Below are 26280 nucleotides of genomic sequence, written 5' to 3'. Positions count from 1 at the left end.
AGATCTTAGGATTGGCGGAGGTAACATCAGCCTATCTGCGATAACTAGAAAACAGAAAAAAAAAAGTCTAGACCCCCGGCGTGGGAATAAGCACTGATAGGAAACAACTGTGTGCCGAGCAAGACCCTCGTCGGTATGACTCGCCCGAGCTGACTGACCTATGATAGGAGTAGCGCGATAGATACGAGAATGATGCGTCCCCGAAGTGCAAAGCGGTGGTAGGTCGATCCTCACCGAAGCCAGTAGAACATGTCTTTACTAGTCCCTTCCCTTCCCTTCCCTTACTTACGCACCTCTCCTCTCCTCCCGTGCCTTGGCAGTCTACGTCTACAGCCCGCGAGGACGTGGCTGAAACCAGGACCGTGATACCAAGATAGCAACGTCTAGGTAATCTAGGTCTCTTGTCGCGATAGTAAGCCGTCTGAAGTTCGTAGCATGACATAACGTTATCGTTAGGAAAGCTAGGTTGTAAGTCAGCTAGCCAGCGAGTCCTGGATCTACTAACATCCCGAGATCTCCGCTAGGATAAAGCTCTATATTAAGCTACACTCGGCGGCCTTACGCCCACGTGCATCGACTAGCAGGAGGCAACGATCAGCCTGACGGCCCTAAGTCCGGGAGGAAGTCGAGTTCGGGCTCCACATAAACTCGGCCGAACCGCGAGACCTGGGGCTCGACGAGCTGACCGTGTCAGAGACGAGGGAATGGCTTAGGAATCCGGGAAGGCATCGTAGTAATGGGGACCGCGGCGACGGATCGGATGCCCAGACAATTTGAGTGAGCGAGTGCGCTTGTGCTTGTTCTTGTCCCCAGCTGCGCATTCGCGTTGCCGATTATTAAGACATTACGAGTCAGCGGATCTTGCGGGTGCGATCAGGTGTGTATATCGGGCAGCGAAGGGCGGGTCTAGTCTCGGGAATTGGATCTATGATCTCCGTATTGTACATAAGGGAATATACTTCTGGAGGCAATGCGTCTTCCACGTGGCGGGTCATAAGGATAAGCTGACTGCAGCGTATCCTTTGTAGGGAGTCTATAGCTGGTTGAGGGTTTCACCCGATACTAAACCCGCTGGTAGGATGTTATAGGTGCTAGGATTCGAGCGTGAAACATGATCTTCTTACATAGCTGGTAACAATGCGTAGGTACTTTCTTAACCCGGATATCTCAAGGCCCGTTCGGTAACGACGGTAGTAGAAAAGAGCGAAACCCGGACGGAGTAGAGGCTGAACGGGAGTGCCGGCTAAGACTGAGACTAGAAGATTAGAAGGCTTCTAGGTCTTACTCATCGAAGCAGCGCCGACGCAAGCTAAGCACCTCTACCGTTCTATCCATACGTTGATGCCTATAGGTGTTTCGTCATCCTTACGTCCTTACGTTCCTCGCGGTTAGTTAGTCATTCAGCTCTCCGTCCAGGGCGGCAGCGCCTCCAGTAAAATCTTGATTACGCACTGCCCGACGACCAGCCCCCCGACCAGCCGCTATCTATCTTCATCCCATCTCATCCCATCCCACAGCCGCAGGACCCGTCGATGATCTGTCTCCGTTTCCGCACAACTCGACCTATCTACAAATCTACATGCTTCGATTTCTTCGGCCCCCAACTCACCAGAGCCATGTCGATCCACCAACCCACCGTACGTACGTTCGGCTTTGGGGGAAGCTGACAACTAAGCTACCTGCATACCTAAGGCAGTCAATCCACGCGTGAGCGCACATGGAAATTGCGTACCCGGGTGCGTAGGACATCTGGTTCGTATTCCTTCAAAACCGCGCATATGTACAGTAGGTATTTGCCGTAGGTACCTAAGGTAGGTACTTTGCAGAAAGCTGCAGTACGCAGCCGATGGATTGGACAGGACGGGCCAAGAAAGGTTGGCCCCTCGATGTATTGGATGTATTGTAAGTGAAGTGAGGTAGTAAGTAAAATCTCAGCGGGGCACTCGCCAACGAGAAGACGTGCTGCGAGAGTCTACCGGCTACTAGAAAACTAGAGTGGTGCAGGGGAGCGGCGTAGCACGGGCTGGATGGTGGCTCGAGGGATTTTGTTCGCTTTGGCGAAGTGGAAGAGTGGATGCGTGAGTGTACATGCGTCGTAGGTCTCTGGTTGTATCTAACAAGTAGACGTATTGTATCGTCCATGTTCATCTATCTGTACATACATACGCCTCGCCCTAGTCAAAGGAACGAATCCTTTTGATCTCGGCCAAGGATATCCATGGAGAAGAAAGGTGGCTTGCCTCTTCGGTCGCAGATAGACAGAACCCTACTTGTTGTACTGTAGGTAGTAGAGCATCTAACCGCAACTTTACATCGAAATCGTTATATAGTATCCGCCGGATACTACTCACATTACATATTCGTAATCAAATACCCGGAATACCATGTGGCGGGATATAACAGTAACGATCCGATATATGTTGCAACCAAGCGCCTTTAGGGGGAAGGAGGTTATAGGCGAATCTTGATTGCTACAAACCAGTCAATAGCATTATATGCATGTCTCACTTCTGTACGAAGTAGTACTGCTAAACTACGTAGTGAGATATTTACGTAGGCTGAAGTTTGGAAGGCGAACAAAAAAGTAACCCACGCATTGCTACTCAAGTTGGAATATACAAGCTGAAGGTTAATAATCTGTAAACTTGCCTTATTTAGGTATTTATGTGGCTTCTAATCCTACACTCTTGGCCTTATAGAGAGTATCAGTATCTATATGCAGGAACACAGTAGGCATATGTACCTAGCAACGCGAATTCACCATGGCTATTTATGATAGGAGAACGGTAGTTTGATCTACCGATAAGGCAGAATGGAAGAATGAACAACCAAGACATACAAGGGTCATAAGAGGGATCGGTTTTGCTTCCGAATTTATGCGCCTTTGCCGCTTAGTACCGAATAGATTAATACCAGTTCACCATTGAACTAACATTTATTGCTCTGTGGCTTCGACGTTGGAAATAAAACAGGATTAGGCTTCTGAAGATCTGCAAAGCGTAGCCAGCTTCTTGGATAGGTAGGTAAGCAAGCACCCAATCCGTGGGCGGTGACTAGGGTCCCACGATGCGGGAATGCAAGGGCCACAATCGGAGCCGTTCACATACAGACTTATGCATAAAACGAACGTGGGATGATGCGACAGCTTTACATCGCAACCGCGGACGGGGTCAATGGAGACTCCTGCGTACCTTGCTGCTGCAACCGTCGTGATAAACTTCCGAATCCCGACGTCTAGATCTTGCCGTCTCTTCCCAGGATGAAGATAACCAAACTTTTGGTACTGAGCGGGGGAAAAAGCGGTGGCTTTAGTTTAGCTTCGTATGTACGTAGTAAGATGGTATGCCACTGAGACCTCTCTGTTTTGATTAGTGATTCCCCTACATTAGATACATCCTTTAGAAACGAGGTTTGCCAACCGTGTATATTCTGAGGGGCAGCTGGATAGGAAACTCGGTTTTGTCGTTTGTGTGCGTTTGCTCCTCCAATCTTACCCCTAAAGCTCTTGTCTCGTTTGCTGTAGAAATTGCAGATTATCCACTAGGAGACTCATAGTAAGATGGTACGTATGATCGATCCAATAAACGAAGAAGGCTGTTTTCTGCAGTTGGACTCGCTAGTTTCAAATATTTGAATGTTGAATTCTGCATTGGACTCTGGAAGCCCACAAACACTTATCGATTTACGGGAGCTTCGACCGAACTTGTGGGGAAGACCAATAGCTAAGGTTGCAGCGAGCTTACATGCGTAGTAGCTGTTATGCAGTACTGTGTAGTTGGTCCGTGGTTATTGCGAAAAATGAATTCATGGTAATCTTAGCTTAGAGTATGGCCCCGGATCTCATAAGACTAGGTAGACTTGCTAGGGTGCGGCGTAGTTAATACGGGACTGATGCTACCTTGATGATACTCTGTACTTGTTCACATAAACATGAGAAATGTGTTGATAACTCAAATCTCTATTACAGAGCAAGGAAATAGAAAGTAAAGCTCATCTATTTTCGATATTAACATGATATGTTACCATATGTTTGAATTGATAGTTTGACCGCTAGGTCGGGAGTAAACGTGGTCGGACTTAATGCAAGGTAACGCCACGGTGCACCGTCACAAAAGGAATGGATAAAACGGAAATTATTAAAATTAAAGATAGCGTCCCGTTCGGTTTCGTGAGAGCAAGTGACGGGACGGGAATGAGTGCAAGCGAGGCGAGATCTTTTCTGTGTTCCGGCGAACCAGTCTGTGCGCCGCTACCGGGTTTATGACAACCTGGGTTGGACCAGGTCCGAGACGTCTGGCATTTCATAATAGAGTAAACAGATCGTCGCGGGACAGTCCGCTTATTCCTACGAGCTAGATCTCAGTTCGCTTAATCTAACGATGTAAATCATTAAATCTTGTGGCGTCACGATTTGGTTAAAGTAACTGCCGATGAAACTCATATAGTTAGACAGAATATGTGATAAGAAAATTAGCATACTGAAAGTGATGTATGAATGAATGAATGAGCCTTGCCTAGAATGTTAGTCTTTCGTTAGTTACAGGGCTTGGGTTTAGGGCGTGTGCGTGCGGTAGCAATATGGCGTTTGTTTCGTGAAGCGGTAGTATCGGGGCGGGCCTTATAGTAAAATCTCCACGTCCGGAACCCATGACCGGTGACCATGTCCTTCTTGATGAGACAAGTGTGATCCGCGTGTGCAGTAGAATAGCCAGATTCGAAGTACACTAGGATACCGGTATTGTAGGCAGTCCCATATTTCGCCATCTTAACCCCTGATCTACTGCACGTTCCTGGACGTTTCAGGAACATCTTCTGGGATTTGATGGTACAGTGGGACAAGATACCCCGGCCTCATCTCAGCTGGTCAGGTTGGAGACCTATCTTTTTCGGACGAGCATAATACGTCCGGCTCATGATAGTAAGAAGAATTCGATGATATGATCGTAGTAATGGAATCAAAGTAGCATGCTGATAAGACTAACAGCCACTCTCGTATATGGTATTGGTGGCGAGCAGGATGAAATGTTATGATCGTGTTACTGTGGAGGTGAACGGTTATTGGGTATCGTAGTATTCTCAATATGCGAGCGTAACATTCGTATGCCATTCTGCATTAGTCACTATTGAACTAAATAGCTTAGTTGACCTGGATGATACACCAACAACGGATCTACAGCAGAGTAGGACCTGTGCGTAGCACCGCCTGTTGAACATTTATTCGGTCAAATATGTAGTGTAGCTAACGTAAATGCGCGCAGCTCGTGTTTCTTTGGCACTTTGCTCTCTTTTCTAATGATCCTGCCGTGGTACTGCCGTATTGCCGCTAAGATAGAGATTAACTTGGCTTATATAGCGTGTAGTTTCGAGGTCATAGAAGGACGTAATAAACGCGGCTAAATAGTGGATGCAGGTATTATCATCTCGAGATAGTAGCATTTGCTATCAGTGCTTAGCCTAGGAATAAATGCTTGATGTATGAATCCCTTGATACCCATTACCTCATGGGCTATATAACGAATTACTTTTCCGACGGATCAGTGATCTAATTCGTATGTGCCACCTTTCAGGATTATTCTTAAAATAGAGTAGGCGAATCTAAGGAATATTCCATCGCTTGATCCACCACTAGAAAGTTGGAAGAGACCCCTATACACTTGCCCATCTGGAAACCTCGTGGTCCTTGCCACGTGGGCGACGTGGTATGTTGATTTTGGTACTGTCCTTGCGAGATGCGATTCGATATTTGCCTCGTTGGTATGTACATGTTTCATGGTAGGTACTCAGGTCCCTTCTAGAGAGGGTGTCAGTGTGGAACCTCTCTTCTTTAAGAAGTTACGGAGGCATAATCCATAAAAGGCCAGGCGTATGTACATTCGGATTTGACCCTGCTTCGATGTTGCCTTATGACGCTTCTCATATTAAAACAGGACTATAGTGTTGGCTTTGGAGTGAGAGGAAGCCTCCAGAGTAAGACCGGATAGAAAAGCAAGCCCCTGGGTCATTGAATCATTCCTGAGTACATTGGCAAGTCGGTTACGAACTGAATATCGTCTATCCGATGGTTTCATCACAGCTATTAGCCTTATACGCTGGCGGGTGCCGAGGTTTCGTGTTGAAGATATCGTATACGCCGGTGTAATGTCGTCCATAAACGAGTCGCTGATGTGAGATTGCCTCAGTAGATTAACTAGCACACATTTTCCCCCACTATAAGACAAAAGCCATTACAGCCTCGCCACGTCGCACCGCGTAATATATTGGGGTACGGTACCGCCGCCTTGGACTATATGTGCTTTAGGTGGTAGGTTGTCTTGCATGTCATATTTTAGTCACGCTTAGCATATCCGTAGAGGTTCGAAGCCATATTACCGGTGCGCCGTGTCGACCTATTTGAAAACTATTTCTTATAAGAGCCATATCGGGCTTTAGTGTCGTTGGTGAGATCGGGGATTCCGTCGTGGAATTTGATGGCGATAGAGCCTCCTACGAATTACCGCTTTTGATTATTTGTAGCGTACCAGTTCGACCCCAAGGGTTGAATAAATATGTCTCCGCTAATACTTTATTTTTATTTTAATAAATTGATACTGTGGATTCGACTTGAATCAGAAAGTTTCCATGGCCTCTCTCTATCACTTCGGCGACGCTACACTGATGTGTGACATTGTTGTATCAGCCACATGCAGTTCATGTCTACCGCAAAGCTACCCGTCGGATACTGAACGACTTTTAACTGCCGCTATAGTGGTGGGCTAGTGGTCAGACAATAGCAAGAAACAGATACTTGTACCACATTGGTCCTGGCGCTTAGACGACGTAGGACTTTTGGAGGTTCATAGCATTGGTCAGTTGTGCAACAATGTTTCGGTAACAATGGAGCGGACAAGTCGGGACGTCCCCGTATATCTACCCGCTTTACTTGGTGAAGAACTCTTGTCACTTGCTAGACTGTCGCGAACCACTTTGAAGGAGGCTGAGAGAGAGTTCTATTGGTTATTTGTCGTAGGTGTGTATAGCACTTTGCCTTGCTAACTTTTGCCTTGCGGGCTGAGAATTACAATTGGACCAAGTTCGGCCGTAGGATTACATGGCGTCATCCCGGGGATGGCACATAGTAGTTTTTTTTTGTATAAATGCTCCATCATCGGCATCCGGTGATTGGATCATCGTTATATGCAATGCCGTCGAAGCGGGATTCAATGGCTATTTGATAAACTACCCGTATGGGCTAAGTAGGAAGTGCGTACATGATAGACTTCACTACCACATACCTAATTCGCAGATATTTAGCGAGGTGTTGCATAGAAGTGATATAGTGTGATATGATCAAACACTAATAACGAATTGAGAGAAAGTAAGAGAAAATTAAGAATTTCACAGAATTTTACACCTAAGCTGCGCTAGAGTTGAATAATACACCTTTAGTATTAGGTAAGACGACTGCCTTTTATTTTATTTTATTTCATTTTTTATCTTAGGTAAGTGCATTTTGACTTTGAAAGCTTGCCATAGCACAATGATGTACCTTAGTAATTCTATAAGCGATGTACGTACCTGATTGTACGTACATTTGAAACAGAGATACCTCATGTACAGGTATATCACACGCATTGCATTAGGTACATGTATACATGTATGTACTACACTCCATGCGTATCCGTAAATATTATTTTTGATAGAACTTAATATTTATCATTAAACCTGTTCCTAACAAACCTACTTACGTGTAACCCATCATCTACTCAATCGCTTGGAAACCAAGTAATAAATGGTCATCGCCTCAATAGTCGTCATCGTCAATATAAAATCATAATAACGGGGAAAAGGAGTATTGATTTATGGAGGCATGGCCTCAGCTCCCTTACCATACGAAATTGCAGTGATTGTGGAGAGGCCATATGGTCGAATGTTGACCTCCTGATATCGCTTTGACTCTTTATTCTTTTTTTTCTTATTATGGATCAGACTAAACTGAGACTTCATGTTTACCATCATTAATCATAACGCCGCGGCGACTTAGCGATCCACGTGTAGAATACTCCTAGCGCTAGCTCAGGTCAAGTTGACAACTACATAGTAGACGACTCCATAATCGCTTCGAGATCTATCGATTCTAGCGCCTCTAGAGTATGCGCTGGAACTTTTCTACGAGCGGCTGAAAAGGCATTTATCACATTAGAGGCTTGCAGCGGGAATGTTGCCGAACGTTTAACTGGTCCAACTAGTGTTGGTCGTCGGCTTTCTCATCTCCTTCTGGGTCGTAGCTTGAAGGCGGCTCATAGACGGCTGTTTTTAGTGTGGGATGAGGTCTGAAATAATACTAAAATAATACTAATATGCCATATTCTATCCACTTACAATTATTAATTCTGTAAGTGGCATCACTCATAGACCTCTGAGGCGATATAAGTATGAGAAATGAAAACAGCCCCATCCGTCTTATTTGCGCTGTGATCGACGATGAGTATGTGCATACGATTATTGGTTATACTAATATGTAATAGAAGCTATCAAGCAGAATTCCAAGTTCAAAACCCATACATATGGACACTCAACTCTCACTACCTACGCAATGGTGCCTGGCTTTTCGTACCCATGGACGTGGACTGCAATATGGTTGGAGACAAGGATCTTTCCCCCCTGTTGACAAGGATTAAGAAAATTCCTATTCCATGTCACAGTGGTACGCACAGACTACACAAGACCCCTCGATAATGGTTCGCCGCCCACTTGGACTTTCACTCGGGCCTTCGCAACCATATTCCAGTGCTTCTCTTACATACATGCTGGTCCACATAGCGGGTTTGACACCACTGGTTCGACACGCAGAGAGTGAGATGAGAAGTGATCACTGCATCTAACGTTTTTGCTTTATTCTCCTAGGACGCGATGAGGAGAGGACAAGACCCGATAGCCGGAATGTGGCTTGATACCACCCGGTTCCAACAGTTTTAACGCTAAAGATATGGGATTTCGGATTTCATTTTTTATAGGCACAGATGGATCATGTCATTACTGTCCAGTGCCCACTCGCTCCTTCAATATTTAAATACAAAGTACACATATATATGTAGGTATGGACCTTACATGTGGTACCTAGATTAGGTTTGTAGGTTGATGTACATGTCAACTACGTGCGGAGTACACCATCCAAGTCCACTTTCCCCGTCTCGATATGTAGAACCTTCCTAGGTACCCAACGTCTAGTGTAAGCGCAAGGTACCCCTTCCCTGACGGGGATCTTGAGAGCGCGGTACGTAGCGTAATACGTATTATCGTACCGTAGTATTGTAATAATAAACGAGATAATACCTAAATGATCATAATCATACCTACCTGCCTACCTAACTACCTAACTACCTGCTTCCATCTTACTTCACTTACATACATATGTACCATATGTGCTTTGGTCCCTTGTGGCCCCCATCTCTTTTCCCTTTTTCCACTGCTGCCAATTCTCCTTATTTTTCTTAACTGGTGAACACTTCTCCCGTTATGGCCTCGTCGTTCTTTTTCGCCTTCAGAGTTATCAGTACTCAATATTGAACGCGAGTCATCGCCCATTACCTTTAGCCTGGCGGCTGCCAGAAATTACATTTACTTAGGTAGCAGACTACCGATTCTACGTTGCGAATCAAGGGTCTACCTTGTTTCAAACTTGGCCTGGGGTTAGAGGGGGAGGAAAAGCAATTTGAAGGGAACAATAGCAGAAGGATTCCCCTTTTCTTCTAACAAAAGTCCCCTAAAAAAATAATATCTTGCATCTATTAGCAACATCTCTTTCGTCAGTTTACAGGGAGGGCTAGCAGCGTATTGATTGGATTGATTGGTGTTTCCGGCTATCGAAAATTGGACCATTAATTCATATCTTATTGGTATCTCATATCCCGGCAAGATTTGGAGAGCACATATCTTTCGTCCACTAGGGAGATCTTAGAACATCCTCGACCATTTCCCCTACTCTATAGGACTTATTATCCAAGCAACTAATTTTCGACCATCACCTTACGGACTACGACCCACGATCTACGAACCGTTACAGATAGAATTCGATTAACAATTTCAGATCGATTAAAGGCTATACTCAACTTAGCAAGTTAACCTTATTCAGTTCCGGAAGCTCACTTTTTCACACACATGTGCCGTCGCCATCGCCCAACCGCCTTTTATTTTTCTCGTCGCGGGCATAAGCTTACCCCCAACTTGAAACAGTCCTTCACCAGAAGATCGTCACAGCCACCGAGACATTGGTCGGTCGAACTAAATAGTGTCAGCACTTGGACGCAGCCACTCCGAATCGAAGCCTGCTTTTAGTCATTAATTATCCTGTCTATAACCTACCCACCTAGGGTCCAAGCAATCCTACGTCGCTCATGTTTAATCGATCATCGTCAAAAACACACGGATTTTCTAGTGGCACCAGCTCTAAGGATCATAGGTTCCGCGAGAGTCAGAAATCGAATTTGTTCGAGTTAGGTCTCTTAAGGCCTGGAGCCGAGTCGCGTTCTCTGCGTTCTCTTCGGAGAAAGGAAAAGGAAAAGGAAGGAGACTGGGATAGTTCGCAGAGCGTTCCGTCCTATCCTGAGAAGAGTAAGTTCTGCTTCTGACTGGAGCTGCGCTTGGAATTTCCCCCGCCTTGTGGCCCGTCGAACAGAGACTGTGTCTCGCCATTGCGCAATCGCGGCTGATTGTGTGCGAATAATTATTAGATCATTCTATTACAGCGGCTTCGCTTCGTCCGTCGCCGCAACCACAGCGAGCGCCATCGCATCGCTCCGCAGCTTCCATAAGTTCTTCAACATCTAGAGATACTATACGTCAAAACACCATGTCGGGCGCATTAAGTTCAGAAAGGAGTCGTACGCGGAGGGAGAGGACTTTTGTCGGGAGTGAATGTGCCGTTTGCGAAGAGCCATTGGAGCACACGCTTCGCGGCGAGAGGATTCTACAATTCTCATGTTCACATGTTTCCCACGAGGCTTGCTTCTACGAGTTCATACGTGAATTCGAGTCGCAGTATTGCCCCTCATGCAATGCGCCTTTACATTTAGACACGAGTCGCGGAGGCAATGTTCTTGACATCGGTTAGTTGCTAATATGGCGGTTTAAGTTGGGGGTTTATACTAACTTTTGCATAGAAAAAATAACTAGCATGGTACGATCCGTGTCAGCCGATAACAGGTCGTTGACAGCACCAGCCCAGAGGGAACCCCAGAGGGAACCCCAAAGAGACCCCTGGGAAACTCAAGGTAGCCGTCCGCCTAGTGGCGAGTCTAATGTTAGAAGTGTAGCCCCTAGCAACAGTGGCCAAAGTATCACTCGGGGTAGTGTCCGAGATAGTCGGGAGCCGCCACCGTCAGAACGTTATATGAACAACCATAAGCATGATCGTAGTAACAGCGAAGTGACTGGTATCACCGCGTCGACTGGTTATCCCGAGACGGCGCAAAGCGGTCCGCCGCGCCGTCACGATTACGACCTTCAAGCTATGGAGACGACACCAGGTAGCCCAAGAGCTATGTCGCGCAATCCAATCCCATCGCCTTCTGTTGTTGTTCGATCCGAATTTCCCACCATAACGCGTTCAAGGCAGCAACAGACCTTGACGTGTCTGATTACGGTAGAAGTTGCCGATAACAAGTGGAAGCCTGATCCGGAAGACCTTGGTATCGTAAACCCAGCGCCAACACAGCGCACGGAGGATACTTTTACGCAAAGACCACCGTCACCTGCGAGGAGTTCGCAGCCGCGTTTCTATCCATATGAAGCACCCGAAGTGCTCGAAGAAATGACCGAGAACTTACGGAACCGGGTCGACAATTGGCACGGCCTCGACTTTAATAGGTATGTGATTACGATCCCGTGTTTTTCCGTCATAAATTACTAATTTGATGTAGGTTTGGAAAGCTTCGACTCTATGGCACTTTACGTGTTGGCAAGGACAAAGTTTCGTGGCAGGAGTTGGAATGTTACCTCTTTGCCGAGATGCTCATTTGCGTCAAAGAAAAGAAAAACCTTCCCCCTGCGCAACAACAACAATGGGACGAAAATGGCATGCCTCGGAAAGCAACGCGATGTACCCTGAAGGGTTCTATCCTTATCAAGAAGCATCTTAATGAAGTCACTGAAACCGGTATGAGTGAGTGGCCTATCTGCAAAACTACAAGACCCAGCTAATTAATTCTTTTAACTTACAGTTGATGAGAACGTACTAACTCTCAGCCTTTCTGTTGCGGAACTCCCGCAGTTCCATCTGCGCTTTGAGAACCGGAACCAGCTGAAGCTATGGCAGCAGGCTCTTCTCGATCTCAATGCTGTTGAGCGATCACCAGTCAGAAGCCCAGCATATGAACGTGCTGAGGCATCAGAAAACGAAGAAGATGAATGGGGCAGAGGAGGTCGGCCCCAACGGGTCTCGTCGGTGGCTTCTTCTTATGGCGGACCCAAGTCCATCACTACGGCTGCTACCGAATACACTAGCGTCGCGAGGAGCCCTCTAGTTTCATCATTCCACGTACCTATTGATGTTGTTGTCGTGGTGCCTATCTCCTCTTCGATGCAGGGTGTAAAGATAAACTTAGTCAGGGATGCCCTGAAGTTCATGGTCAATAACCTTGGCGAGAGGGATCGTATGGGTCTCGTTACGTTCGGTTCAGGAGGAGGTGGTGTGCCCATCGTAGGAATGACTACGAAGGCATGGCATGGATGGAACAATATTCTAAGTTCGATTAAACCCGTGGGACAGAAGAGCCACCGTGCGGACGTTGTAGAAGGCGCAAATGTCGCTATGGACTTACTCATGCAACGAAAGTACAACAATCCGATCGCGACGATCATGCTCATCAGTGACGCTTCAACATCTGATGCCGACAGCGTTGACTTTGTCGTCTCACGAGCGGAAGCTGCCAAGTAAGACGGACCCCATTACTAAAATTAAGCAAAGCAATGCTAACAATATTTAGGATTACAATTCATTCATTTGGTCTCGGTATGACTCACAAGCCGGATACTATGATCGAGCTATCTACGCGAACGAAGGCTTCGTATACTTATGTGAAGGACTGGATGATGCTACGCGAGTGTCTGGCCGGCTGCCTAGGATCGCTACAGTCTTTATCTCACCAGAACGTCAAACTGAAGCTGAAACTTCCCGAAGGCTCGCCAGCCAGGTTCCACAAGATCAGCGGAGCGTTACAGATCACTAAGCGTGCTACGGGTCGTGACGCGGAGGCTTCACTGGGTGATCTTAGATTCGGAGACAAGAGGGACATCCTGGTTCACTTAGTCATTCTTCCCGATAACACATCTCAGGAGCAATTACCTCAAGATCCGTGGGAGACAATTGTTTCTGGTTTAGAAGCTCTGGGTGGACCCGTAGAACACGATGACCAGAGAACGATCTCGGTAGAAGAATTGCCGCTCATCCAGGCGGATCTAGTTTGGGGTGATATTTTGAGAGATGGTACAATGATGCATCTCCCAAGACCGTCGTTACTTGCTATTACAATGTTACCGGCACCAGGTAATTCTAAGAAGACGTCCTGGCAAAACAACCCACCGATTCCGCCTCATCCACATATTGTCCAGCGGCGGATGGAACTTCTCACATCTGATATGCTCACTAGAGCATTAACATTGGTTTCGCGGGGCCAACACGATCGCGCACAGACGCTTCTTAACGAAACTCGTTCAATTTTGAAAGGATTAGGTAAAGGCGGGCTTCCGCCTGTCCCCGTACCGTCGGTAGCTAACAGCAAATCAAACCCGTCTACTCCTCAACCCGGATCAGATGCTTCTCCAATCTCGGCTACACCAGATCGCAAGCATACCCCATCACCTACCGCTTCGGCTCATTCAGGTGCCAACGGTTTCCCAGCATCGATTCACCGGAGTCGGTCGACCGACGGGTTAACGCTAGGCAACGCAAACGGCATTGACGTCAGCACGGTCGCTGCACTTGATTCCGAACTTGAGGCTAGCTTAGAATGGATTAATCATCCTGCCGTGTTTGGCCGTGACAGTCGCAAAGCCGTCCTACAAGCCATCGGAGTTATTAGTAGCCAGCGCGCATTTACGTTCCGAACACCAATCGAGAGTCTGTGGGCTGGTCGTGTCAACGGTATTAAGAAGCTGACAGACAAGAGCCGCGAGTGGAGGGAAGAAGCCGGCGGCGAAGGAATTATCGAAGAGCCATGATAGCATTTTACATTTTCACATCTATCTTCATCTGATATATATCCTCGGAGCTTTGACGCCCATATAGACGAACGACCTCTACGGGACCATGTTTTGAACGAATATTTTTATTATTATTTATTCTCGAGCCTGCCATTGGCTTAGGTTATGCTTCGCTCCTCGCTTTTCCTTTTGTCGCTGTTCTACCGCCTCGGCTTTTGGCTTATTTTGCAGCCAAGCTTCTGATGATCTAAGATACCATTTCGGAGTTTTCTTATTACGCAACCCACGCGAGCACCTGTCTATCTACCAGCACTATGTTATGTACTCCTACACCATATCGTTTGGATTCGTTACATATCGGGAGGAAAGTCCCTAGATGGAGGGAATATTTTGTTGTTTTACGGTGGCTATCGATATTGGAAATGCGTCGGTGTCAAAAGGGAAAGGCGGAAGGGGGGCAAAGGGTTGGTTGTCGCTCGATACTCACTGTCGATGAGGACCATCGGCGACGTTGTTTTTAGTATTGCTTGAACAGCAGGGGAGATTGGTGTTTTTTTAAAGCAAAGCGCTGTACATTAACGATTTTTACGGTCTGGTATAAAATGCTAGCCGGGGAGGATTCCGGATGCGAAATCAAGTTCTGATTGTTTTGCTCTTATGAAATATTTGGTTCTGGAAACATTTGCAGTGACTTATTAAGTGCTTGATTGGTGATGAAAAGTGTGTTGTAGTTAAATTGACCTTGTCTGCTGGTTATATGGAGTGTAATACTTGTATAGTAAGAGGTACCTAATCTATAACTAGTTAGAGAGATGCGACGAGATATGAAGGATACTTATATTAGGAGGAAAGCATAGACTTGACAAGTGCGTAGCTTGTGGTATAATAACTCGGTTAGTTATATACTAAGAACTAACGTACAATGAATTGGTAAAAATCAAATTAAATGACATTTCGCCCTAAGTCAGAACCATATCTTATATTTCATCCAGGTTATATAACCAACCGTGGTCCTTCTAGCGCCCCAACTAAGCTACTGATTTAAGAACTATACATAGATCTGAATAGGGGAGACTAGTATAAGCATTCATTAAGATGAGAGGCTTAACTTCCAGGAACCAGCAACTCAAGAGGTTCTGGCCGAACTACTCAAGATATAACACCATCGCATAGTTCGTATAAATCGTGGGAATTTGAACTTGTTCAGTTAGTTAATAGTTAACACAAGTAGGATATAGATAACAGGTAGCTTCATCGGAGCCAACCACATCCTCTTCTCTCCCCTTTTCTCACAGCCCCCTACCGCTTAACAAAAAACCCCTTCCCATTCCCCGTCCCCTTCGTCGGCACCACACCAACCCGTTTCCTCTTCAACAAGCTCTCCTTCGACACCCGAGCATCCCTGCGCGCCCGCGGCGCGAGCCGCGCATCGCCCTGCTCGGCTAAAACCCTGTACTTAGTCGACCCGGCGACGCGGTCGCGCGGTCTCTTGGGCTGGTCGTCGTCGAACGTGATTTTTGTAGGCTGTGGGCCGGACAGTTTCTTGCGCTTCTTTAGGATTTGGCCATCATTGTCTGCTTCGTCTTCGTCTTCACCCTCGCTCGAATCCGTGAGGAACTCGGCGGGTAGGTGTGTAGGGACGACGTGTTTCTGCGCGCGCCGCCGGCCGGTTGTTACGGCCGTTTCGACCTCGGGTATGCCGTCGGAGTCTGAGTCGTTGTTGGAGGCGGTGCCTTTGCGTAGGCGTTTGGATTGGTGGACTTGGACTTCTGCGCGGGATCGTTTGCGGTGCTCGGCTTGTTGTTTGAAGAGGTTGTCTCTTTCTTGGCGCTTTCGTTTTAGATTGGCGGTTTGTCTGGAGATTTTAGTTAGAATATGAGTTCTGAAGCGGTGAGAATATAGAAGCGCTTACTTCTCGGCGGCATCTAAAGCTGCCTGAGTTGATTTTTGTACCTCCTTGGCAGCGGCCTGTGTCGACACGGCTTCAGGCGCATCGTCGTCATCACTCTCTTCCTCTTCGTCTTTAGTGTTATCTACCTCTACCTTCTTGCTTACTTCTGCCGCCGCCGCAACGAAGTTCTCTACATCGTCATCATCGTCAAAGACAAGATGTTTCCCCTTGGTCTTAGGGGCAGGTGTTTGATCAAGCTCTTGCGATTGCGACTGTGAAGAAGCTAATCTTTGGCTTGCCTCCTCTTCTAACTGCTTCGAGACGCTCGAGAGTAATGCGGAGTCTGATCCATATGATTTCTCTTCTTTATCTTGGGAATCTGGTACTGCGTCTGTTCGGGAATTCTTAGGTTTTGGGCTCGTAGGTATTTCTACTTCAAGGTGTGTTTTTCGACCGGTACCCGTACTTTCGTCTTCTCGCGTGCGCACAGATAACTTCTGTTGTTTGGAATCTCTTATTTCTTGTACTGGAGAAGCAGCGCCTTCATTTTCGGTGTTGTTATTGTTCCCCGTTGATTTCCACCGCTTCGCGCGCGGTGATTCTTTGGGTAAGATTATTTCGCTCTCAATTCCATTTTCAGCATCCTTCGCGCGTCTTCGAGTAACTGGAGGCATGTTTGATAGCAAGTAATAGTATATCAATTAATAGAGAGTAAACCATTAGGGTTAATTTGTATGTTGATAGTGTTTGTTCACGTCTTAAAAGTTGCGCGGGTCGCACTTTTTTCTGTATGTTTGTTGATCGATAAGATAAATAAATCTCCGATAGGCTGATAGGCTGATAGGCTTATAGGAATGATGTGGGGTCCGGTGGTTAAAATAGACTTCGGTAAATCATCGGTCTTCCGGATCTCTTCCGGTTTGTTCATCGTTTACTCACCTTTGAACCCATGATATTATATGATTAAGAAGGGAAATATTGTTTTCATATTAAACTATTATGATATGATCTGTGGTTTTAGGAGTTAATTCATATCTTATAATATTATGTTATTAAGACATGCTTGTTATGCGCTGTTCGATAAATACACTTATCACTTACACTTACAACTTACACTCTCACTCATCTTAAGACTCTAGACACTTGAGAAGGTCAATTATCAGCTAGACTGATGAAGTAATCTCATAATTCCACCACAGCCATGTCTTCTAGACCTCCCCTTCGTCAATTGACGAGGTTATACACCCTATCCAACCAACTCCCCAAACTCCATCATGGCCGTCTCCCTCCCCTGGTCCAGTCAATATCAACCACACCCGCTCCGCGTCTCAAGGCCCGAATCCCTCCACACCGAAACACCTTTATCCAAACCCGCTTTACAGAAGCCGACGTCCCCGGCCTCCCCTTTTGGATCAAGCACACCGTCCCGCCCTTCGTCCCCAACGGCGAAGTATCTCCGACCCAATGTTTCGAAGCATGTAAACGCTACGTACATCTCGCCATCGAGAACAAGCCAAACTGGCAACAGCACAACCTCTCCCTAACCGCCACATCCCCCACCACCACCCACGACGGGACCATCCCCTTCTTCACGCTACACTACGCCGCCATAACGCTCCTCCTCTTCGCCCAGAGCCGCGAACCCCGATTTCTGGCATTACACATCCTGACCACCGGCACAACAGCCAACTACGTCCCCTCAACACTAACCCTAGCGCTCCTCGGCCACAAAACCAACAGCCTAGGAAACCCACAATTCGCGCACGCAAAGGAGTCCCTAGCAAGACTTCTCGCGAGCCCCGACCACCGCAGCAGCAGCGAGTACCGCCCGGACACGCTAACCCTCGCCGCCCTAGTCCAATCCGGCACCAATACGCGCGCCGGCGCCGACCGCGCAATCCAGCTCCTCGAGGATGCTTGCAAGGCGTACTCCGCGGCCGGCGGAACCTGGCATTGGCGCGCGCGCGGCGTGTTAGCGCTAAGCCGGCTCTTGCTCGAGCGGAAGCAGACTGCGCGCGCACGCGCCGTACTCTCCGCGGCGGTCGACGAGCTCGACGACCCGGAGATATGTTTCCGGTACGCGATGCTGCTCCCGCGGTCGGACGCGGAGCGCCGCGTTCTGATCCAACGGGCGGCGGTGAGCGGGGTCGATGAGGCGGCGCGCGAGATGGCGAGGGAGACACGTGAGGGTCTGGAGGAGGAGGAGGAGAAGGGGCTGAGTGCTTGGGAGAGGAAGGCTAGGGGTGTGATGGCGGATGAGTGGGCTGGGATTGCGGGGGATAAGGCGATTCTTTGAAATATGCCTTATATAGGTACTTAACTCCCCTACGATGTTTGATATACATATATGCCTGCCTACCTATAAGGTACCTGCATACTCAAGTGTAGGGTGTAGATGCTTAAGATGAAATAGGGATTGTGGAATGTAGGAAAGGGGCGCGGCTTATACTATACCTATACCTACGCCGAGAATACTACCCCTATATATAAAATAGGGGAGGAGGGAGAAAGATAAATCCCAATTGTAAAATAAACAAAATCTAGTACTCCATCATTACGTGTGCATTGCCTTTATGATAGGCACCTAAGATTGCTTAGCAATTATAAAAACATCTATACCTGAGTGCTAAAGTCTCGTTTATATAACAACTCTATATCCAGTCAAGATGAGTCCCAAAATCACACCGAGTCAATACCTATTAGGTTCTTGAATAAATCAATTTCGCTCGCCTCCAAAAGCAAGTCTTCGCATCTGGAATCGGCTCAATCACCCGACACTTCCAGGTATCTAACTACAATCGACCCCTTATATATATATATTGAATGCCTATCGTCGCCCGTCTCCACGTATACCATATACACATGCGATCTGACCGGTGAAAGGCCCACTAGTAGTACGCCGCCCGGAGCCTGGTGAAGTAGAAAAATACCCTTTCCTGCGGAGTCAGATAAGCAATCGTTGTGAGCGCCCATCCTCTTCCGTTTCCCGTTCTGTATAAAAAAAAGACTACCGAAGCAAAAATTTCGATCCGGTGTTCTCGAATTCATCTTTCAATACCAAGCATTAACCAGCCTCCCAAATTGCGCCATTCACTCCCTTCCCTACCTACTCGGTCATTCGCGACCCACCCCCAAAATGGCGCAACAAATGATGCTAACGTATTAATGCCACCATGCTTCAACGCCTGGACGATGCATATGTCAAAGTACTGTTTCGGCACTGAACTCTGAAAAACTGGAGATAGCTGGAAAGCTACGGATAAGGAGATGTATCATGTGAATGATATGAGGTAGAGAGCACGTCTATAACTCTTTCGATGCTATAATGCCGTTCTAATCGTCGTGGAAAAATGTTGTGTTCCCAACAAGAGGAGCAGTGGATGGACCAGCATCGATCATCTCCACATCGCTCCTACCAGAACCATCATCCGAAGGTAGACCTAAGTTGGAGCGACGGAAATCGCCCGTCAAAGGTCGGGTGGGTGAAGGCTCGACGAGCTTTTGAGGCAAAGAAAGCGGTCTTTCGCAGAATGCGTCTTCCGGAGGCGAGAATGACCAAACCTATTCTTTATGTGAGAAACGCTCCTGATAACTTAACTTGGATAAACTTACCTCCATCATAACCCTACTTCCCCTGTTTGCAACTGCGACGCACTTTTCGTCCTCAAATACTACCCTCCAGACAGACTCAGCCGTGATAAGTTCCCGTACGAGGTGGCCCGTTTTCACGTCCCAGACTTTGACCCTGCCGTCGCTACCACCGCTTACGACACGCGTATCGTCAAATTGAAGACTGGTGACACTGTTGTCATGTGCTGCCAGTCGGTGAATAGGGCACATCCTCTCAAGAGACCAAACCCTAACGGAACCATCTGAGCCTCCTGTAACCAGTGTATTGCCCCGTAGCTGTAACTGGCCAACGAGAGAAGTATGGCCTTGGAGAACGGCGATGGCATCCCTTTCATCTGAGTTAGTATAAACACTTAAATTCATGGAATACGTGGGAAACATACCCTGTGTGAGCGTCCCAGACGCGCACGCTAGTATCGAGGCTTCCGGTAACAACTCTATGACCATCAAACGCGATGGCATATATCTGACTAAAGTGTCCAGAAAGTGTATGTAGACACCTGCCTTCAGATATGCTCCATATCTTGGCCGTCGCGTCGTAGCTACCCGAGACGACTATGTCGCCTTTTATTTCCAGACATCTTACACTTGCTTGGTGCCCAACCAGGACGTTCTTACAAACTCCTTGCCTAATATCCCAAACTCTCAAGGTAGTATCGCGCGAGCCGGAAATGGCCGTGTTCGCATCCGACATCTTAAGGCAACGGACCGTGGAAGTGTGACCGCGTAAAGTATACAGACATCTCCTATCGACATAATTAGTTAAACTCGTGCAGGTTTCGAGCAATAGCCATACCCAGATGTCATATCCCAGACCCGTACGTCGCGATCGCATCCACCACTGACCAGGATATCTTCCCACGGTACCATAGCCCAAACGCCCATAATATGACCCTGAAGGGTACGAAGAGCATTGCCTTCTCGATCGAAGATGTGTATCCTCGCATTATCAAGAGCAACCACGATATATTGCGGGGTTAAATGGAGACTGGTCACAACTCTATTATCTTGGGTAATAGTCCGCGTAGTATTACGCCCGCTAGTTCTCCAGGCAGACTCAACAAGATATCTCTGTTTGAAGTGTGACTTGTACGACCTAAGCTTAGGGCGCCCGGTAGCCGAGGAGCTCTCTGAAGAGCTGTCAAAGCTACGAGTCGAAGAATGAAACATCGAGGGGCCAGGAATAGCACCGGGAAAGCTGTGAGTGTACTCGGGATCGGACAGGGGTAATATCCCAGGCCTAGTCGCTGCAGATGGCGGGACTCCATATGAGACTTCAGAGAGGCGACGGCCGTAATCATGCTTAACACAGAGATTCTTCCATGTTACATCGTCGCTTAAAAGATCTCTCCACCTCCTGGATACCTGGGATGCTCGCGCGAGTACTTGCGGATCATCTATGAACGATAATATCCTCAAGCACAACTCATCGGGTAGGCTAGTAAAAGGGTCCTTCTTCAGTAGAGGGCTCACGAATTGGTGTACAAAACTGAGCTGCTGTGTCGTGCACATATTTAGTAAGTCGGCAAGAACCCGCGTTCTTTGTGGCCCCGAACAGGCCTTGAAGTGATGGCGCATTTGAGAGAGAAAAAAGTCTTCGTCATCGGCGGCATTACTCCAGTCAGGTTGTGTGTCCGTAGGTCCCGGCGAGGCTGCAGGCGTAGGAGGTGGCGGCGGAGAGCCCGTGACTTGCTGGTCGAAATCCGGAGCCGGCGTGCTCATACTGGGCGTAGGCGGGCCCCTAGGCCGGGGTTGTTGGATCATCTTATCCATCCTCTGATTTATGATGACGGGACCGGTACTCGTCGTGTCCAAAGTCAACTCTTCAGCCCGGTTCGAGACGCTGGCTCTCCTTTCTGAGAGACTACCGTAACCTGCCATATATATGCTAATTTATATATCAAGTTTGTATATTCGCTATGCTACGACGATCCCTCGACCGTCCCGACCACGATCGACGAGTGAATTGCCGGGGCCCTTTGAGGCAAAATGTATTTGCCTGTATGGTATTAGTTAATAGGATGAACAGATATGCTGAGTATATTTCGTAGTTAGAATGCGACGGTAAGTAAGCGCCGTGTAGAGGCTCGTATATAGATTGTCCGCGTGCAGGAAGTGCTAATGTTGGAGTAGGGGCACACAAGGATGGTTCTGCATACGTTCGGGGTCAATGAGACAAGCCGCGTCCCAAGACACACAATTGGTAGGTCAAACGACCTACGGTAGTATCTAAACCAGGCCTACAAGGGTAAAGACAAACTGACACTGTCCAAATCGGCGAAGGAGGCTACGATGGGGAAGGACGGTATAGCGACGAGAAAAGGAAGCGCGAAGAGGGTTTAGTAACGCATTGGCAGCATATATGTCGTCTTTGAAAGGCTGTCGGCGGAAGGCAAAAAAACGGAGATTTTTCGATGAGCGGAGGAGAGAGACAAGTAACCTAGTCTACAAAGTACATAGACAGAAGGGGGTAGGTGGATATCGAATTCTCAAGCCCCTTACAAGCGTATCGTTGGTATCGTTCAAGATTGTAAGAGGAATGATGATGGTGTAATAAAAGGTAGTGAGTGTAGTCAGTTGAGAATGGTAAGATGTGATTCTCCAAAGTGGAATGGGGGTTAGGGAAGCGGATCCTAAGCAGAGATGAGCAGGAACGTGCCTCCCCATGGTAAGTCCATAAAGTTTCTCCCGCCGGGGGAGGTGCTACACTAGCGTTACAGTATTTATACTGTATTAAAGGCTGCGGATATGTACTCTGCATAGTACCTGACCTTTAAGGGCCATTATGCATATATGCTTAATATATAAACTCGGGTTCGCATATAAGATAGGCGAGACTGCCGACGGTGTTTTCTTCTTTGTCTCTTGATAATATAAAGCTATAAGCGACGTAATCTCTATAGTTATTATAATCAAGTCCTTATTGGTTGGTTATAGCGAGTATACTCTTTAGAATAGTTGTACAGACACGATTTAAAGTTCAAACGTTTGGGCACTTGTATATGTATGTATAAATATAATTATATGTATGTGTAATGTACATATCGCGGTACATGTCGCGGGTAGTACAGAATTTACACAATACATATAGTACAATTAGTAAGAATGAGGAGTCCGTCTTTTGCACAGTGCTCTCACGTATGTAAGTTCTTATTTAGCAACACCGGGAATCTAAAACGTTTCGTCTCGCTAGGGTCTATCGATCTCCTTAGTCCTAAATTTACATTAGTCGGTGCCCTCGACTTAGAATCTGCATGTATTTCTGTAAAAGGTAGTGAGGGACATCAATTCGTCACAATCTCAAATTACTGTATTCCTGGTTCATCAAAGTTCCATAGCGAACAATTGCTACAATTGCTACCCTCCAGCTATGCACATCCTATAATATGTAGACAATCGCATTCATACATATGGAAATGCCTTTTGAGGTTTACGGGCGGTTACAACGACCGGGCTAATGCAAATCCCTGTCTTAATGATCGTAACGCATGTCTTGTACCCCGAATATAGTGCACCATATTCGTCTCGGCCATAAAATCTGTAAATATACTTTGCGCCATACCCGAACTCTTATTCGCCGCCGTCCTTGTCTACTTTTGGGAAGGCTGTTTCCGCAGTTCCCACTTCGGTGCCGCGGCGCTTCTGCGCTTGGGAAAATCCATGGATGTATGTAGATGTAGTTGATGTGAGTACCTAACATAGTACCACCAGCTCGTAGCTGCATATGTACGCTTCGTACCATTCAATGTTACAACATTGCGGGCAGGATGCGGGCTATTGTTCACTCACTTATACGTTTTCGCCTACCCGTGCTGTTATCTAGAGCTTCTACTTGGAGAGCCAGGACGAGTCAAAATGTGTTCCATGTGTTCGACCGAATGCGCACGGCATTACTATCTTCATCAACTTACCTAGCTTATCAGAGTTTGCCAACGCATTGCCGTCTATGCCGTCTATACCGTGGCGACCTAGTAGCTAGTGTTTTTATAGGCGGGATGTTGATATACTATATGAAAAGACTACTACTCGCTCTGTCTAGTTAGCGGCGAAGATGATATAATCCTGTCATGTCTGCAAGATGACATCGGCGTTAAGCTATGAGTGGATGATTATATTGTACAAAGGTTTCTGGATACTAAGTTGGGGTAACGAAGCAAGCGCTGAGTCAGAAGCATGGTAATAAGTACAAGTGCGACGACGTAAACGAGAAGCTTTTTTTTCACTGGATGACAAACGAAGCGATTTTTATTTAGTACGCTCGCCTAACAGAGATTCGTTTCTCCTACCTAAACTCGTATAGCACTATACTATCGCCGTATTAGTGATGTTGGCTTCTGCCAAGACTTAAGCCAAATCATGGCTAATATATCTTTATATTTGTTAGTATTTTTCCAATAACTGAATGGTATTTGTTTGGTTAAACTATTTTATTTTTATTTTTTACGAGAAACCGTATTGAAGTAAGCAATTCTAATGAGACATGTTACATCTGCAAGGCGAAAATGATACGATATAACATATGTAAGGGATGGGTTGAGCAGAGTAATACTAACGAAGGTTAGTATTTGACGCATTTACTGCAAGTATTACTATTGATACGCCACGTAATAAGATATATTATTGAAACCAGTTATTTCGGTATAGCTTTAGGGCTAGAAGATAGGTAGCCTTCACAATGAAAATCTGTGAGTAGTATATGAGTATCTTACCTACCTACTACCTATGCATTACCTAAGTGCCCAAGGTAGCTTAGGGTTGAGAACTTAATATTATTTATATAACATTTATGACGCTTCGCCGAATTTCTCCATGAAAATAAAATACAATAGCACATTGAAGCCTTGAGGATTTAGTAACCATGCCGTAGTTATGCAAGTAATAAATTATTATATTATACAACCCCATCACCCAGTCCTATAACCCGTCGCTTATGACAAATAATGAGAAAAATCTGCTTTTGTATGAAACCGAGGATAACGACAAATTGGTCTATTTACAGTCCATGGGTATATTTTGTACAACCAACTCGTCGGACTCTGTAACTCTTAAGACCTCATCGAAATCAAACACCATTTTTAAACTTGTAATACACGTTCCCAATCCACATACGTAGGTAAGACAGGGGTGATCTACGTCGTTGGTTTTAATTTGAACATGCCGGTCATTCATTTTTCGAGATCCTAACTCCCTCTATAGCTTGGTAGAAAGGCATAATTTAAAAGAAATGGCAACCCGTTTAGCCACTTTAATGGTGGTGGCCGAACTGTGTGAGAAGAGGTAAGAACATGCCAATTACCGTTGCAAGCGTTTCCCGCATCTGCGGGTGGGTATGCTTTCGTTGGCCGCCATCCGCATAACCGTTGGCGATCGAGCCATCGTGGCCGGAAGGTGAATCGCCTTCTTGCATGGCATGCATCGCGACGTAGCTAGAAACATTAGTTAGACGTCGAAGACAATACAATCGTATCTGGACTCACAGGAAGGTTCCCGCCGAGAATAACAACAGCATTCCCGTCCACCATTGGTTTAATCTACCTTCACCACCTCCACCCAGGAAACTAACAAGGATGAAGGTTGCCCAAGCTCCAAACGGAGAGGCTAAGCTGAACACAATTAGGTGACCTCGAGCCGCACGTTTGGAGAGACCCTGTTTCAAAAGGATCGAAGTGAGACCAAACGCCGCAGGCGCCTTATGCACCATAATGGCAATGAATACAATAAATCCTAGCTTCGTATCTGGCGAAGTAGCCGAGGCCCCCATTGCGATGCCATCAGCCGCGGCGTGTATCACTAGACCTGTCGTGGTTGCTAGGCTTCTCGACTGCTTTGGCGTGGGTGTCAGAGAACCTAAGAAGCCTTCGGATTCTTCCTCGTCGCGGGAGAGAGATGATCCACCCAAATTGCTCAAGCTGATATGCCTCGGTGGCGGGGGTGGCTGGAAGTTTTCTGACGCATGGCGAGGAAGACGATCGATTAGGAACATAACAACGAACCCCAGTATTAGAGACAGTCCAATATAGAAAGTGGGTGCTCCAGATTCTGTGTGTTGGCTCCCTGTGCTAGGTTTGGCCTGACCACCTGGCACTGCTTCTGGTTCCTCCGCTGGCGTCCTGGCGTTGAAATCGAAGTTGGCCGGACTACCTTTCCTTGCTATATCCAACGCATTCCGATCGCCAAATTCTTTTGGAGAAATTTTAGTCAAGTCTATACTGCCTGCTGAGATGGGATCTGATCCCTCTTCCCACCTAACTGCAGCAATGTCTCTCGCATTATATAAGTTCCTCCTGTTTTGCGAATGCGAGGGTATCGACGCCTCAGTAATTGCTTCGACTCCTTCGGGTATGATCACTATCAGCGATGTGCCGACTAGTATGCCAATGCCGATACTTGAAATCAGTCGGAGTTGTGACTGGGTTAGGGACATAGATAGTGGTAGTGCGCCGGCGAGAAAGGAACTGCTTATCGTCAATTTTCGAGCTTGGGGGTTGTTTCGAACAGGAGACAACAACTTACGCCAATGCCATAACCACCTATGATTTGAAATAAAGTTAGTAATTGAACCATAATTGGCAGCTGGTAGC

At 46.8% G+C, this 26280-nt stretch overlaps 5 protein-coding genes across 7 annotated transcripts; 2 read left to right on the top strand and 3 right to left on the bottom strand.

Annotated features, from left to right (window-relative positions):
- Positions 1-10373: 10373 nt before the first annotated feature.
- On the top strand, positions 10374-14196 carry GL218_04379 (the record flags this gene model as incomplete). 3 transcript variants are annotated; one of them, XM_033580980.1, is made up of 6 exons in its annotated part: positions 10374-10590; positions 10710-11084; positions 11139-11844; positions 11898-12139; positions 12198-12909; positions 12963-14196. In XM_033580980.1, the coding sequence occupies 6 exons, from the start codon at positions 10374-10376 to the stop codon at positions 14194-14196; spliced, it is 3486 nt and encodes a 1161-aa protein (XP_033435896.1). The 3 variants fall into 3 exon arrangements, with proteins under 3 accessions (XP_033435896.1, XP_033435898.1, XP_033435897.1); XM_033580978.1 differs by lacking the exons at positions 10374-10590; positions 10710-11084 and having other exon boundaries at positions 11369-11844; XM_033580979.1 differs by lacking the exons at positions 10374-10590; positions 10710-11084; positions 11139-11844; positions 11898-12139; positions 12198-12909 and having other exon boundaries at positions 13507-14196.
- A 1281-nt stretch (positions 14197-15477) lies between these two features.
- Positions 15478-16743, bottom strand: GL218_04378 (putative sporulation protein; the record flags this gene model as incomplete). The annotated part of the gene is made up of 2 exons (XM_033580977.1): positions 15478-16033; positions 16091-16743. The coding sequence occupies 2 exons, from the start codon at positions 16741-16743 to the stop codon at positions 15478-15480; spliced, it is 1209 nt and encodes a 402-aa protein (XP_033435895.1).
- A 527-nt stretch (positions 16744-17270) lies between these two features.
- Positions 17271-18365, top strand: GL218_04377 (uncharacterized protein; the record flags this gene model as incomplete). Its single annotated transcript, XM_033580976.1, has 1 exon — positions 17271-18365. One exon carries the CDS (start codon positions 17271-17273, stop codon positions 18363-18365), a length of 1095 nt encoding a protein of 364 aa, XP_033435892.1.
- Positions 18366-19402: 1037 nt separating this feature from the next.
- GL218_04376 (F-box/WD repeat-containing protein 7) lies at positions 19403-21580 on the bottom strand (the record flags this gene model as incomplete). The annotated part of the gene is made up of 4 exons (XM_033580975.1): positions 19403-19630; positions 19682-20027; positions 20083-20445; positions 20496-21580. The coding sequence occupies 4 exons, from the start codon at positions 21578-21580 to the stop codon at positions 19403-19405; spliced, it is 2022 nt and encodes a 673-aa protein (XP_033435891.1).
- A 3364-nt stretch (positions 21581-24944) lies between these two features.
- On the bottom strand, positions 24945-26223 carry GL218_04375 (Zinc transporter ZIP9-B; the record flags this gene model as incomplete). Its single annotated transcript, XM_033580974.1, has 3 exons — positions 24945-25125; positions 25177-26154; positions 26213-26223. 3 exons carry the CDS (start codon positions 26221-26223, stop codon positions 24945-24947), a joined length of 1170 nt encoding a protein of 389 aa, XP_033435894.1.
- Between the last annotated feature and the right edge of the window lie 57 nt (positions 26224-26280).

This window comes from Daldinia childiae, assembly GCF_008694065.1.
Source record: "Daldinia childiae strain JS-1345 chromosome Unknown Scaffold4, whole genome shotgun sequence".
Lineage (NCBI taxonomy): Eukaryota > Fungi > Ascomycota > Sordariomycetes > Xylariales > Hypoxylaceae > Daldinia > Daldinia childiae.
Note: the sequence above shows the minus strand (reverse complement) of the source record. Positions and strands in the feature narration are given on the sequence as shown.